The sequence below is a fragment of the Echinococcus granulosus genome, assembly GCF_000524195.1.
Source record: "Echinococcus granulosus chromosome Unknown EG_S00045, whole genome shotgun sequence".
Classification (NCBI taxonomy): domain Eukaryota; kingdom Metazoa; phylum Platyhelminthes; class Cestoda; order Cyclophyllidea; family Taeniidae; genus Echinococcus; species Echinococcus granulosus.
In genome coordinates, this window is record NW_020170425.1 from 247,491 (window position 1) to 262,457 (window position 14,967).

Here is a 14,967-nt window from a genome sequence, read left to right on the forward strand (position 1 = left end):
GAGAGAGTAATTAGCACCTCGAAAACGCATCAAAGAGATGATTTTAATATGCTACAGATCAGCAATTGCTTCGAAAAAACTCACCACAAACAATATTTTGCTTTTAAAGGCAAGAAATTCTGTGATATACTAACAAATTCTTAAAAATGCAGTATGTTTTGCATCCTTTAGAGCCACATATTTCGCCCTATCATGGCAAAAGCTTGACAAGTAATTATAAAATAGCCAAACTTATTTAAAATTTTTATTTTAAAGTGCCTAAATATATTTGTTTTACTGCTTCGCATTACTTAAAGGCTAACGGTTAGTGTTGATTTTTGCATCGTCCTTGATGGGTTCTGATGTGCTTATCGCAGGCTTCGTCTTTGCCTAGCACTCACATTGATTGCGTGCAGACTAGGGCTAAGCTGGCCCTAACGTTGCCTTTTGCGTGAGTTTCAAGTAACATCGTTTATAAAAAAAACGCAGACTTTCTTCGTGTAGTGCTCGTTGAGGCCCGTGTGGGTCGTCAGTTTTCATTTTTTGTATAAAAACATGGGTTTCGGTATGCTCTTTTATCTCCTTATCACCCTGAAGGACATATGTATTTACTGTTTCTTAATTTGAATAGTTTCCTTTTGTTTTTGTCATGTCATATCTGGAAATAAACATGTAAGAACCTACTTTGTAGTTCCGTTGCTCTTTGAGCTTTCGGATATAGATCTCTCTTTTGCGAATGATGCGTCGTGATTGCGTACCAACTTAGTATAAGTCCATATTGTAAATTATGGGACATCCTGGTGTGTTCGGCTTGCTGAAGTTGCTGCCAAATATTCAAATCCTCACTAGAATTCAGTACGGGGATTCTCATCTTTGTGTTCATTGGGAGCTTTTCGTCAATTCTTGTTTGAAAAGAGATGTGTACGCTCTAATTATCCTTGCTTAACGTAAAATAACATAAGCGTCTCGAACGTGGCACTTAGACGTCACACATGTGGTGGAGTTGATTACAATTTATGCACGAACCGGAGGTAAGCTTCAAATTCAACATTTTAATGTGTTTAAGAAGGTACTTTTCTTCTATTTGAAATGGCTGTGACGCATGCTTTAGACCACTGGTGTGTGATACGTAACTACGTTGTTAAGCATTTTATGAATTTCCAGTATCTTACTAATTCAAACCCGTTATTGTGATTTCATGTTTCCTGTTCCTGCAAAAGTGTCTAGGTTGTAATATTGTCGTCCACTTTAATAAATCTAAAGCGGTACTGTATTCGCATTTTGAGAGGTTAGCCTTTGCTTATTTGACCATATCTGGAGGTTGCACTAGTTTTGTCACTGTCATAGGATCGTCCCATTATGTACTACAATGTAGGTTTGCATTAAGTGTATCGTTCTTAACTGTCTAGGCTCGTAATCTGACGCCTTCGACGGCACTCGGAGAGGATCGCAGGAACATTCGCTTGTATTGAACAATGAGATCGATCGATAAGGGCCTCGTTTTAAAGATAGTGCTTCTCACTTCCATCTTCTGGATATGTACCCAGCTTTTTCTTTTGCATTTCCTGATAACTCCCTGTAAGTCTGCATCCATTATCAGTTCTACATACTCTTTCTTACTTGCAGAACTTTTGTGATTGGGTCGTGTGTAGTTGCATAAGGGATGGCATAACCCCCAATACGTTTATTCGCATGATGTTTGGCCCCAAATATTTAAACCTCTGTACAAGTCCCCGGCTTTGAATCTAAGCATTTACTTCTTCGCAATTATACAAGGCTTTCCTGCTACTCTGTTCCAGTCTTTTGACCTTTAGCGTTACTGGTGGTAAATTTTTTTTCGGTCAAATCTTTACTACTTCCGTTGGATTTAACACAAAACATGGAACATTTCACTCTAGACATCCGTTGTAACCCTATTGCTTGATTTGACCCGCCAACATTGCTAAGTCGGGTGTGATTTCCCCACTAGCGGACGACGCGACCGAGAAAGGAAACCAGGAGGATCTTCAGAAACAGCAGTATCAGGGTGGCCTCTTCGGTGGGTTGAGTGGTCGGGGCGTGGCGGCGCTCCTTGCTCGCCTTGGGGGTGGCGGTGGCGGCTCACTGTCCCTTCTGGGCGAGGGCGGTAAGCCTGTTCGTCTTCCCGCCAGCCTCATGGCCGACTCGAAAGCTAAATTCGGCCTCAATCAGTTTGATGTTGTGGTTAGTAATCTCATTAGTGTCAATCGCTCCCTCCCCGACGTGCGACACCCATCGTAAGCTTATTTTCTTGCTCTTTTCATTATCTAAAATTGTAGCTTTCTTGTTTGCACTATTTACTGTGTTGGAAGTCATCACTTTGTATTGCCTAAGTCTTAAGTCAAATCGGCTATGCAGTTCGCCCGTTTTTTCATGAGAGGCCTGACTTTGGCAAAATTTGCCTGGTCATAATTATTACCTGCTCCTATCAACCTTCTATTGCTCTAAAAATGTGTCATCAGTTTTAATTTTTCCGTCAATTTGATTGGTGTTGCATCAGGGACGTGCATTTACCTTCGCTAATTACTGCTTTACCTGACTGCTACCCTTGGCAAGGTACCATGTGGTGCAATTCACTCTAAGTGTCTAAATTCCTCTCAAAACGGCTTCTTTGAATATACCTCAAAAATAGAGGCCATGTTGTCAGTACAATATTTATGATTCTGATTACTTTTATAAGTAACTTTTTTTTAACAGAAGCGGTAATATATAGTTTACCAATAGAAGCGGCAATTTGTATATCAGCGGTGTTCTCTTCTAGGTCTAGTATCTCATAAAAATTGTTTGAAACAATGAGTATTCTACACATTTTCTTTGTGAACTGTCTGTGAACTACTCCAGAACCATCTTGTAGTTTTGACACCAGTTAAACATAATTTCAGGCCCACTTCAGTGGTTCCTAAGCATCCCAATTTCATTATGGCTTAATAATATCCTTTAGAGGTCGATATTCTTTGTAAAAATTATTGCTTCCTGCAGCTCCTTATTACAGTAAAAGTTCTTGTCAGAAAATTGTAAAATGCTGTAGTGAATTGGGACTGGTGTGGGTTTTTCTAAGAGGGAAGTTTCTTTCTTGTCCGCAATTTTTTCGACTTTTTAATGCTCCTTCCCTATTTTGTATCATTGCATTCATAGTCTTTTCCTGCTCTTCCATTCCAAACTGCTTGGTTGGCATTGGTGATCGTGACCGATTCGATTCCAAACAAATATTGTTTCTACTATGCCTTGAGTTTTGTTTTCCACAGCTCTCAAAATCACTCAGAACTTTCTGTAAACTTTGAGCCCTTCTGTTCTAAATTCTCCAATTCCTTTTAAAAAATTTTGAATTTTGATTTTGACTAATGTTTTGCAATGTGTTTATTTCACAACTGTTTTCGGTCGTTCGCCTTAGTATTATTTATTTCATTGTTCGACTTTGTTTTCTTGTCTTTTTTCCATAAGCAAATATTTTGTGTTCATTTTTTTGTTACATTAGTGACTGCAGCACCGCCTTCGTTGCATGATAAACGCGTAAAAACTACCCAACCGTCTCCCCCTAGGGTTCGTTTTTCACTGCTGCGTGTTTGGTATTGTGAAAACTCTTTCACCAATTCCGTCTGTGATCCGTGGATGATTAATATCCTCCCCTTCCCCCCTCCCCCAACGTAATCTTGCGTGCCTATTGAACTGCACAAGTCGCCTACCCGGTTTGCGCATCTTTTCTTTCGTCCATGGCTTTTTCGGTGAATTTAAAATTGCACGTTGTTCATGCGCACCTAACTACACTCTGGTAACCAAAACATGTCTGAAGGCAATTTCCCCATTTTGAAGAATATATGCTTTTGTCGAGCAGATCCCTCAACAACCCAGTTTTGTTGTTCTGTTTAAGCTGTTTAAATGTTTGTAACAAAGTATTTTCAGATAATTTTTGTGTTACGAGGCTGGGGTACATCATTTCGCAGCATTTCGTATATTTAACTTTTATTTGCCTATCGAACAAACATGAAAAGCTATCAATGCAATCTTAGGCAAATTGGCTAATTTTTAACCGCATTAGACTATTAGCCACATAAAATGATTGACTGACAGACTGGTCAAACGCCAGTTTCCATCCTTTTCCTATAAGTGTTCTCTGAGTTTAGTTAAAAATCTATTGTAATAATTTTGTTTCCCATAGCGTCGCAAAACTAGATCCCTGTGTCTTGTTAATAGCCGGGCAAAAGAGTACAAATGGGTAGTGTGTGCCTGCCACCTTTTCTACCAGATGTCGAGACAGTGACCTGGCGAAAATGGCGGAGAAGTCGGGTCTAAACACGAGTGTGATTATCGTCTTCCACAATGAGGCCTGGTCCACCCTCCTCCGCACCATCCACTCCGTCCTCAATCGATCACCACCGAAATTACTGCAGGAGGTTATTCTCGTTGACGACGCTAGTGATCGCGGTAAGTTATTTTATTTGATGATTCTACATTTTGATGGTTTATTCCACCTCCATCACCACGAATTTTTTCGTTTTTCCTCTTTATTTAGAGGTGTTTTTGCATTCTCCAAAGTGACATTGATGATGGTTTGATAAAATTATGCATTTATTAGATTGTTTTTTTATGCAACGGGCAGGTTAAAAATGTTATTGAATAAGGAATAATTTTATATTTCGTTGAGTAAAATCTGGATTCTTACTGCCGAAAGAAGGGAAGTGCGAAGAATTTGCTAAAATGGCGCGGATAGGGTGGTAGTTTAGTTATACTGTCAATATTTCCTATTTTTGTTAACTCTATTGGAATTCAACTTTCTTCCCGATTGATTACTTATTGATATTAAGTAACAGTTCTACCATTTTTAGTTTACACTAAGCAGCTCTGTTTTTGAATGTATGATGGACAAATAGACGGAAAAAATTAAGCGCATAAGTTGGGGTTTGTAAACATTATCACAACCGGCACAACACCACGTTGACAATTTAGTTCAATATAGTCATGCGCTCTGGCCTTGTCATCACCTTTTCTGTTTATGTTAGCGTGACGTAGATTTCACTGATCCAACACCTCTACATGCACCACTAAGCTTACGACAGTAGGTTTGTTACTTTTGATCAGCCTGTTCTCCCTTCATTCAAGCAAAAGAGTTTTCCTTACTGCACCGCTCACTGTAAATTGTTGGCAAAACAATTGCAACTGGTTCCTTCCGAGCTTTTGATGAACTTGGGGAAATTATCAAGCATTTTATGGCATTTGTTTCTGTGGTTCATTGCAATTATGTGCATACATAACAGCCCAAAAAAATTCACTTCTGAGTATTGTTTTCCAACCCTAATTTTTGCATATTTTATAGCTGTTGTTCTATTTTTGACTCATTCCTAGTATGCCCATATTCGTTCAAACTGTGAGTGCTAAAGGACTACAACACAGTTCTTATTTTCAGTCATCTGACGAAACTCCTGTTTTCTTAATAGCACTGAACCCCAGGTTTAATCAATATCTCGGAATGACTTGCAGCCTTTTTGCGCTTCTACTGTTTTTAGTCACTATTTTTCTAAAATATCTTTACTGACATTGTCATAGTTTGTGTGTAATTGTATTCTCATCCAAAAAAAAAAAACGATTTCTCGGATTTGTATGAAAAGAGACTAAATCCAGAATATCTTACGCATAATTTATGTTGTTTTCCGAATCTTTTTATTCGTCTTCTGCATCGAGAACTGATGAAACTTGTAGTATTTGATATCACGTTCAGTTAACGATTTGTCTATATTATCTGAACGTAGACAGGTGGGCTTGAGACGGTATGAAACCGCCTTTTCATTTAATTTAGAGTAGATGGTCATTGTTCTCGACCCAAAAAATAAAGATTTGCGATATGGTAGATAGATGTTCTTATTTTAATACGTGGTGTTGGTGGAGACTTTTTCTCAACGGTTTAAACTTCTTCGCCATTAGGGGTATCGGCTTGGTAGGTGAACTGATTATCATTTTAAACATTTACAGGTTGTTTCATATTTAAGGCTCTGTTTTGGAATAGGAAAGAGGATACTTGCAGTGTGTAGTTCCAAAATTCGCTGTTGTTACACACAATCACGTCTTTTCTTAGTAGTCATGCTTTTTCTGGTGCCTCACATATTTGCTTGCGTTTGCAATTTGTGCGATTTTTGATTACCCTTTTTTAAAAAATGATACTTTAACGCCATCTGTGTTAGTTTGACTTTGCTTATTCCAACTATCTATGTACGCTATATTTGCCTGTGTTCTCTGCACGTCTTTATGCTTTTTTGTGAGATTTTCTCATTTATTAAGTTTATTTTTTTTACTAAAGGAAAGGTTTTGCTGGTGGAGTGAATGAGTACCGCACGAAATATTTTGGTACTAACGTGGAAGCGCTTTCTCCTTATTACGTTTGTACAAGTTGGGCAGTAGGTGATGCTTGGTTCCTCGAATTTGGGCATTCCACATTGAGGGAGTGCGCCCATACATCGTGGCCGCCGATTCGAGCATTAAAATAAAGCAAGTACTATCGGCCGTCTGAGCAGTCATAAAATATCTTGATAGATCCAACTCATAAGCAGGAGGTTGGTGATGGAAAAGGCTTCGAGTGTAATGCGGTAACGTCAATGCAGTCACTCACTACGTCACTTTCATCCATCCTCATCTGATTGACTATGGTGTAGCCAATGGGTGTGATGATGCAAAGGAATTGGCAGACTTATAGGAGGCGTTTCGACTGCAGAGTTGTGGTGGATGTGCCGGTAGATAGAAAATAAAGAGGGAAACTTAAATCGATGTAATAGCAGTTTTCAACTAGTATTTTCAGTGTTTGATCTGAGTGAATGAATAACCCATTTAAAACACATGGGCGCCATTTCGGAAACATTTTCAATGCAGAAGTAATGATTTTTGACTAAATCCGCAGACCGTAAATTACAGACTACCTGGGTGCTAGCCTGGAGACCTATGTGGACGCGTTGGGAGCGCGGGTACGACTGCTACGCTTACACGAGCGCTCTGGCCTCATTCGGGCGCGTCTCGCGGGTGCATGGGAGGCGCGGGGTAGCACCCTCACCTTCCTCGATGCCCACTGCGAGGTAACCGTGGGTTGGCTGGAACCCCTCATTGCCCACGTTTTCATTAACCCTCATTCCGTTGTCTGTCCTGCCATCGATGTCATCTCCGACACTACCTTCGAGTACCTCCAAAGTATGTATCCTCCTTCCCCTTCTCTCCCTCCATCAATTTACTTTGTGGTGGTATTTTACAGCCTCGCTTACATTCACTCTATAGCATCCGTGTTCTCTCTGAGGGTATTTTTAAATATTACTAGTCTGAAAGCAGGCTTAGTATTAATGTATGGAGAGACTAACAGACTGCACTTTAGTTCAACCAGAGAGGTAGCTGAACTGCGAGAGATTAAAAAATATGTGTAGTTATGTTCAGTGAGAGCAGGTCTTTCGCTGCAATGCAAATATTGTGCAATTTTTCATTCCCAATTCGTAGTCCGAAACATCCCTATTATTTAATTACGGTACTAGTTATTGGCTCTTGTTATTTATGGAATAATCATTTCACACCTAACTTTTACTGAAACGAATTGCAGTTGCCGATTTCACCGTGGCTTTGTTCATTTTGTGCAAAAAACACGTAATGACCATGTTACAAGATGGGATTAAGCTATCATTCAGTGTTAGCACTTCTCAGGGTTCATAATAACCGTACATGGCTTTGCGTTATCTTTTTCCAGCATGTTACTTCGCATGCTGCGAAGATACCGAAATTTGCACGCATTTTCATAGCATACATCACAGCTGCGGCAATCTTTTGGATCTGTTTTTAATTATTCATACTTAAGCCTCCATTGTTTTTCATGTAATATTTTACGCCGAATTTCTTGTTTCATCTCAAATGACAATTTTCTTTTGAAGAATGGTCTTTATCAATTTTCACTGACTTAGGTGTTATTGTAACTAAACGATGCACGGTCTCAGTGAACGTCGGAGTATTTGTGAACTACATCAAATTGATTCTAGCCTCATTGGCATCCTAGGCACGGAAAAGACGTGGGGTGTATTCGGTTGGGACCTCCTCTTCGACTGGGATGTCGTCTCTCCCCGAGAGGAACTCAGGCGCCATCACAACCCCACCATGCCCATTCGCACGCCTGCAATGGCCGGTGGACTTTTTCTCATTCGACGAGACTACTTCTATAGAGCAAGTAGCATTCATCTTTTGCGCTGACTTGCGACGCTTTGTTTGAAAATATTCTACTTTCACTTGCTTTTAATTCGTTGGCTCGGTTTCACTTCTTTTTTTGTAACGCATTTCAATGAAAAAGACCTACGAGGTCATTTTGGGTAACAATCTTACTGTTATATTTGTTGGTTAGACGCTTTTATGTTGAGTTATCCATATGGGCATTTAATAGTTCATAACTCAAAATTATTTCATTCAGGAAATGTAATAGCTATGCCTGAAAAAAATTATTAAACAAAGTTTGGTGTAATTTAATCTTAGACAACTTCGTTCAGTTAATTTAATTCCTTAAGTTTACAGGACGTTTGCATTGTCATTACCGCTTTAAATCAATAAAGTCTCTTGTATCTGCTTGGGTTGAAAGAAAATCTTTAATCCTCTGCTCGCTACCTATTCAAAGACTGTGTGACCGTTGTGTGTTCCTACTAGAGGTATTTCATACCATGACGTAAAATACCTGTTGAGGTTACTCGTTTTCCTGCCCTCTATCACAGCTGGGCGCCTACGATGAGGGCATGGAGGTGTGGGGCGGTGAGAACGTGGAGATGTCGCTGCGCGTGTGGCAGTGCGGAGGCGAGCTGCTCATCGTACCCTGCAGTCGGGTGGGCCACGTCTTCCGTAAGGTCTCGCCGTACTCATGGCCTGGCGGTGTCACCCACGTCCTCCACCGTAACCGCGTCCGTACGGCCCGCGTCTGGTTAGACGAGTTCATCGAGTTGCCCTTCACCCTTGACCCCTGTTAGTCGTCCGCCTCCTCTCTGGTCTATCAGCACCTCACGATCGCGTTCACAATTTGGTTGCGAAGAAAAGGCTCATTAACTAATAGCTCTCATCTATCTCTGTATTTGATATTTACCACTTCGCAGTAAATCGGTCTCAATATGGACCCGTTTATTCCTCTCTATTTCGTAGCTAAAATACCCTTAATGTGCCTGCACCAAAATATTGTAGAGTGCGTACAGCGCCTTAGCAGTTTAATGTCGGAGCAGATACGTTACACTTTTAGTTATTATCCCCAAAACTTGTTGAATGGCTTGGTCTATACATGACCTTGTTTTACTTAGAAAGAATGAAAATGATGTTGGTATTCTACTGCTTGCGGTTGATCGACAATACAAAGCCTATCAATAGATGGTTTTGAACCTATTTTCTCTGCTCTGTGCTTTCCGGAATGTCCCATCGACGTATTAATTTGTGATTTGCTCTAGTGTTCTCATTACAACGCTTATTTAGTCTCGAGTCTAGAAGTGGGGTGTCATGTGGTTTTTAACGGAATGGTGAGTAGTGGTAAAGTTACTCAAACCAGAACTCTTGCTTATACTCTTGTTGAGTGGCCTTGAGCTGATATCGCACGTCTATGTCCGTTGGCCATGACTGTTCGATTTCTATGTACCCCATGCTGTTTGTATTTTCTTTCACAAAAAAGCTCTACGAACATTTGAATACGGTGATGTGTCTGAGAGAATTGCCCTCCGACGACGCCTCAAGTGCAAAAGTTTCTCCTGGTACCTCCGAAACATCTTTCCTGAATCCAACATACGGCCACACATCACACGGCTTGGCCAGGTGCGCGCGATTCGCGTTGTTTGCTAACCCGACGTTGATGTTCAGTCGTGTTTTAGTTTTTGGAATATTTTAGAACATCTTGAGTTTATCATTACATCTTGTCATACTCGGGTCACACCATCAGCCTAGTAAAAGTGTCCTCTAGAAAGTGTGCCCGTATTATTGGAAGGCGCATATAATGCTGCAAAAAAATACAATGTGGGTGAAAGAATGCTTCCCAAAAGTGTGCATTCCATAATTCAAACATTGTAGTGTAAAGTTTAAACACTCGTTACTCACGGCTTCTGCTCGAACTCAAGCCTCTCACCAACACGGATGAGTAGACTATGGTTTATGCTGTAAACTAATAAAATTTTCTTGTTAACTGCCACCACACCACAGATACGGAACCCAGTTCACGAACTGTGCTTCGATACTGGCGGTGGGCGTAAGGGTCAGATGATCGCCGCGGTGGCGTGTCGCGGTGTTGGTAGTGGTAGTGGTGGCAGTGCACAGCAGACCTTCTCGGTGTCCACAGCAGGCGAGCTGACTGCCTCTGTGGGCTGCTTGGGTGCACGGCACATCCACGACAACCTCATTCTAGGTCAGTGTGACGGTGACGCCGGTGCCTTCCAAAAGTTCGTCTACGATGAGCAGGTAGGTCGGTTCGCTCTTCCACCATTTGGGTGTGAGTGGACCCATACCTCGTCGGTGGGTCAACCCACAAGCCAACTTCTTGATGCGTAATCTAAACATATGTGTTGTATACTTGGTAACCCTTTTACTGAATCAAAAAAAGAGCAAAATTTTGAATCTATTGTTCCAAAGGGGATCGACACCAGTTATAAGTACGTTGACGACCGGTACAAACTGGGTTGCCAATTTAATGACTTAGTTTTTACGCACGAGCTCCTGGATCCTATCGAAGCCTCCAGCCCGATAGGTGATAGGTAAAGGCCTCGGGGTGGATGTCTTTGCTGGCCACGATGTAGTGGGCGCACAAAGGAGGTACGGTCAGCGTGTACTCACCTGGTAGCTGTGATGCAGAGGGTATGCGTTAAAGCGATTTCAATTATGCTTTTTTGTGGTAGCTGATTAGCCTTGGCCTTTGAGTGGTTGGCAGTGCATTCAGGGTACACCTCGGCTGGATATGGCCCGATTAGGCAGCTATCAATTGAAGCTTCTAGAAGATCGACGACAACGTATTTCTGAGTTTACAGACAATCCCAGCGTCTTCTGTTTTCTTTTTCACTTTTGAATAAGTAGGTGAAGGTAGCTAGATTACTTTGAGAATAACGTCTATTAAGGTGTCTGTTTATTGCTTGACAGTCTAATAGAGGTGTTTGAGCTCAAATATTTGTTGTTTGTAATTTACAACCTTGTATTTTTTTAACTGTACCCTGCATTTAGACAAAGCATATCCTTCACGTCTACTCCAACCTTTGTGTTCGTGTGGACACAACACGGCGAGAGCTGCCCTTGTTTCTTGGTGGGTTCTTTTCTTCATTTTCAGCAATGGTAGTGAAAATGTTGAGGTAAACTGAAAAGTTGCCTTATTTATCTTCATAAGTTGACAGAAATGTCAACCTAGCTTAATGGGTAATGAAAGTGGCATAAGAAGCCTGACAATACCAATAGTGACTAGCAATATCACCTCACCATTCACTAACATTATGTTATGCTTCCCACCGTACCGTTTTCGCGCCTAGACAATTGTGCCACAAGCGACGAATTCGTTTGGGAATTACCACCCCATTTCTACAATCAGACTTCCCGAACCCAATAGTGAATGTCATCTGATGCACTTCTCCCTCCTTTTGTTCCACGGAAAAGTAACCAGTAACGCGCGTCTTTCTGCAAAAGTCTTCCGAATTATTAATGAGACTCTTGCGTGCCTGCCTTTTATCAATGTATTTTTATTCATCCATTTCCCGCCCTTTGTGGTCCGAAATTTGTAACCTCCGAATGTACGTCCAGGTTGACCCCTCGAGTATGCGGTAATTTTATTAAAGTGCACTTAACCAGTGGCAAATGTCAGGCCACCTCTTCGACTTCATGATGTTTGGGTCGAGTTCTACGAGTGAAAACCACCATCCCACAGCTGCACAAAATGCACCCCACTCCACCTGCATGCGCTTACGCAAGGCCAGAACTTCAGGTTAGCAAACCGACTTGTATGGCACCGGTCCATGCAGTGTGAGGCAAACAATCTTGAGTGATACGAGCCGTTGGTTCCACCAACGACATCCCTACCATGGTAGTTCGTGGTGCACGCGGAGTAACCTCAACCTCCACTACTTAGAAATAACAAGAGCTCCCCCCCAAATTGCACGCTATTCTTACTCCGTCGTTACGTGCCAACCGTGGATTGTAAGTTCCCTCAAAACTAGCATTCACAACTTACCAATTGTTCATACCCAGTGCAGAAGCCGCCGGTCTTCTGCGACAGGAACACTATCGCATTTCGCTACAAATTCCTCAACACCGTTGTGAATTGCGAAATTGGTCAACATTAAAAGTAGGTGGGTTTAAATGCTCTATTACTGAAAAAGCATGTAATCATGTGTTGGAGGGGACCAAGTTAGTGGATCTGACTCAGCTTTGCTGGCACTCCGGCTTTTCATCGGAGGCTTTTTCAAGGTCGCCATGACCTCCTTTCTTGTTGCGATAACTCTAGAAGGAAGAAATCAGATTGCCAATGGTCAAAAGGATCAAGTTTTACACTATAAAAATGAATCTACCTTTTGACGATGAAATTCCTCCTAAAAGCAAATGAAATAGGTAAGCATGGGATTCATTTGAAAGGTATTCAATGAATGTGGGTGTCGCGAAAATCTGGTTCCTAAAAAGCTGTGACGAAGACTGAGGGGCCACACAGGCGGAAGCGAATCAATGGGAATGAGTAGCTTCAATCGCTCGTTACTATTTACCTTCCCCTGTAGTGCGTTCCCAAGGCAATTTTAAACATGAGTGAAAGCATTAGGTCTTTCAGTATCCCACGGTAAAGTCTACTGCTATTCATTACTACTTAATGATTAAAACTTCGACTAACATCACTGTCATTGTCGTCGCCATCGTCACTGTCATCAACATCATCATCGTCCTCATCTTCATCATCACATTCATCCTACGATAAAATGAATCAAGGCTCATTACGACAAAAACGACTTACATAAAAACAACACGCTCGGGAGAGCAGGTTAACCTACATCACTTTCAACAGCCTCACCAGTGAAGAACAAAACAGCCCGGGGGACCAACACATCTCGCATGAAGTTGGCGATGCGAAAATCCTCCTGTAGTAACTCCGCAGTATCCTCATCCAGATCTTCATCGGTTAGCGATTCATAAGGAGGATCGAAGTAATTAAAGAAAGAATCCTGTTTCACAGTTTTCGTAATTGTGCGGACCTCTTTGCGATTCTTGTGCTTCTTTACCTTTCTCATAAACTTGACGGTTACATTTTTCCCGGGCTTCCAAGTAATAGGTGAGGCTCGAACTCGCACGATCTGTGGACCATCATACAGAAGAGGATTCTCGGAAGGTGGTTTGTTATCGAAGTAGTAGAACTTAGAGAGCACTTCCTCATTAAAATACTCGTTTGGAGAGAAGTAGAAGTTTATGGTGAACCCCATTTCGGAATCACCAGTATTCAAGTTGATTCGAATATCAGTTAGGTGCTCTAAGATAGGGTGATCTTTTTCCTTGATCAGTTCCGCCGTAGGAGAAGCGTGAAGCATCGCTTTAAGCCAGAATTTCGGTATCCCTTTACAGCTTGAGGTATCTTCAGGTTTAAAATCTATATTCAACGGAAAAAAGACAAAGAGCTAGAGCAAAAGGATGGCTGCTTGGTGAATAAAGATGAACTAAATTAATACTTGGTTATCAAAAAATGGAAACAATTCACTTCAAGGGAAACATACACTTGTACAAACTGCAAAAGAAGAGATCTGAATAAATAAGGTTTAACTGACCTTCTTGTAATTCGATGTGCTGCTTAGTGAGGTCCTCGGCTAACTCATCCTCTTGACAATAATTCCAGGTCGACTCCTCATCAGTGGGTTCGATTTCCCCAGATATAATGGCGCTACGCTGGAAAATTTTAGGCGCCACTTGGAAAATGAATACCTTATCCATAAACACATCATAGCGTGCCAAAAACTTTCTTTCAATTTCAAAAATTTCCTGGTAAAATTGAGTTTCAATCTTAACATAGTCATGAAGAACGTTCTTTAAGGCATTTACTCGCCTTTTGATTGGCTTAGGAAGCCTAAGAAAATGGTAAGAAAATACTAGCTCTGCCTTAAGTAATCAACCAGAAAACGTTTCTTCTCATCGTAATCTATTTCAGCCAGAGAACTATCTTCTACCTCAGTGGCATCATCCCCAGCTGGTACTTATATTGCAAAAAGGTCATATCTCACCTCCCTTAGTGTCCCTACAACGTCAGTCTTAGACCAAACCTACCTATTCCCATCGACCATGACTACCCTGCGACTCAAACGAACAGCGTGAAGGCACCAATTGAAATAGTGGTACCATTTACGGTGATTTAAAAAAAGGATCTATAGACTAACGTAACAAAGGCGATTTCCATGACAAGTTTTGTTAAGTCACACATTTAGAGCTACCTAAAACCATCACAGGTAAATTTAGAGTTGTGATAAAAAGGCAGAATCAAACCAAAGTAAGTACTAAATATTAAAATCGGTCATGTATTTACGAAAATAAGGTATTTCCTAAAAGGGCTAAAAATGTTACACAATATCAAAAATTGTCAAAAATTATTAGAATAAAGGGAAGGCGTTTAGTAGAATCTGCAGTAGTTACTGATATTAACTGTAGAATTTTCGACAAATAAGCAACACAAGTCATAGGGTTTCGGGCTTATTTGCAATATACGCACTTAAAAACTCCCTTGATTTTTCTAACTAGTGCCAAAAAAAACTTATTTTCACCATAGCAACGAATCCCACGTCATATGCCTCAAGACCCAAGGCGACCACGACTATTCAGAAGTAAAGTGGCAAGAGAGAGCGACTAAAACCTCCCTGAACTTGACTGAAGACACGATGCACAAAGCAGATTACCTATGTGTACCTAGCACACGAAAGGTATTCGGGTTACCGATTTTGCCTAGACGCCAGCCACCCAATGTGGTACAGTGACTAATTCTAAAGTAACTCCACAGCGAAACCGCTTTTGAGT

General features: G+C 41.1%; 2 protein-coding genes across 2 annotated transcripts; one reads left to right on the forward strand and one right to left on the reverse strand. All coding sequences in view use genetic code 11, as the record gives it.

The window, feature by feature from the left end:
* Window positions 1-341: 341 nt before the first annotated feature.
* Window positions 342-11,545, forward strand: EGR_05742 (Polypeptide N-acetylgalactosaminyltransferase 5; the record flags this gene model as incomplete). The annotated part of the gene is made up of 11 exons (XM_024494991.1): window positions 342-430; window positions 495-592; window positions 1,949-2,234; window positions 4,241-4,455; window positions 6,895-7,164; window positions 8,009-8,176; window positions 8,680-8,952; window positions 9,641-9,780; window positions 10,162-10,416; window positions 11,170-11,248; window positions 11,469-11,545. 11 exons carry the CDS (start codon window positions 342-344, stop codon window positions 11,543-11,545), a joined length of 1,950 nt encoding a protein of 649 aa, XP_024350584.1.
* An 809-nt stretch (window positions 11,546-12,354) lies between these two features.
* Window positions 12,355-13,896, reverse strand: EGR_05743 (Nucleosome assembly protein 1-like protein; the record flags this gene model as incomplete). The annotated part of the gene is made up of 5 exons (XM_024494992.1): window positions 12,355-12,432; window positions 12,501-12,521; window positions 12,812-12,886; window positions 12,969-13,558; window positions 13,734-13,896. The coding sequence occupies 5 exons, from the start codon at window positions 13,894-13,896 to the stop codon at window positions 12,355-12,357; spliced, it is 927 nt and encodes a 308-aa protein (XP_024350585.1).
* Window positions 13,897-14,967: the final 1,071 nt, after the last annotated feature.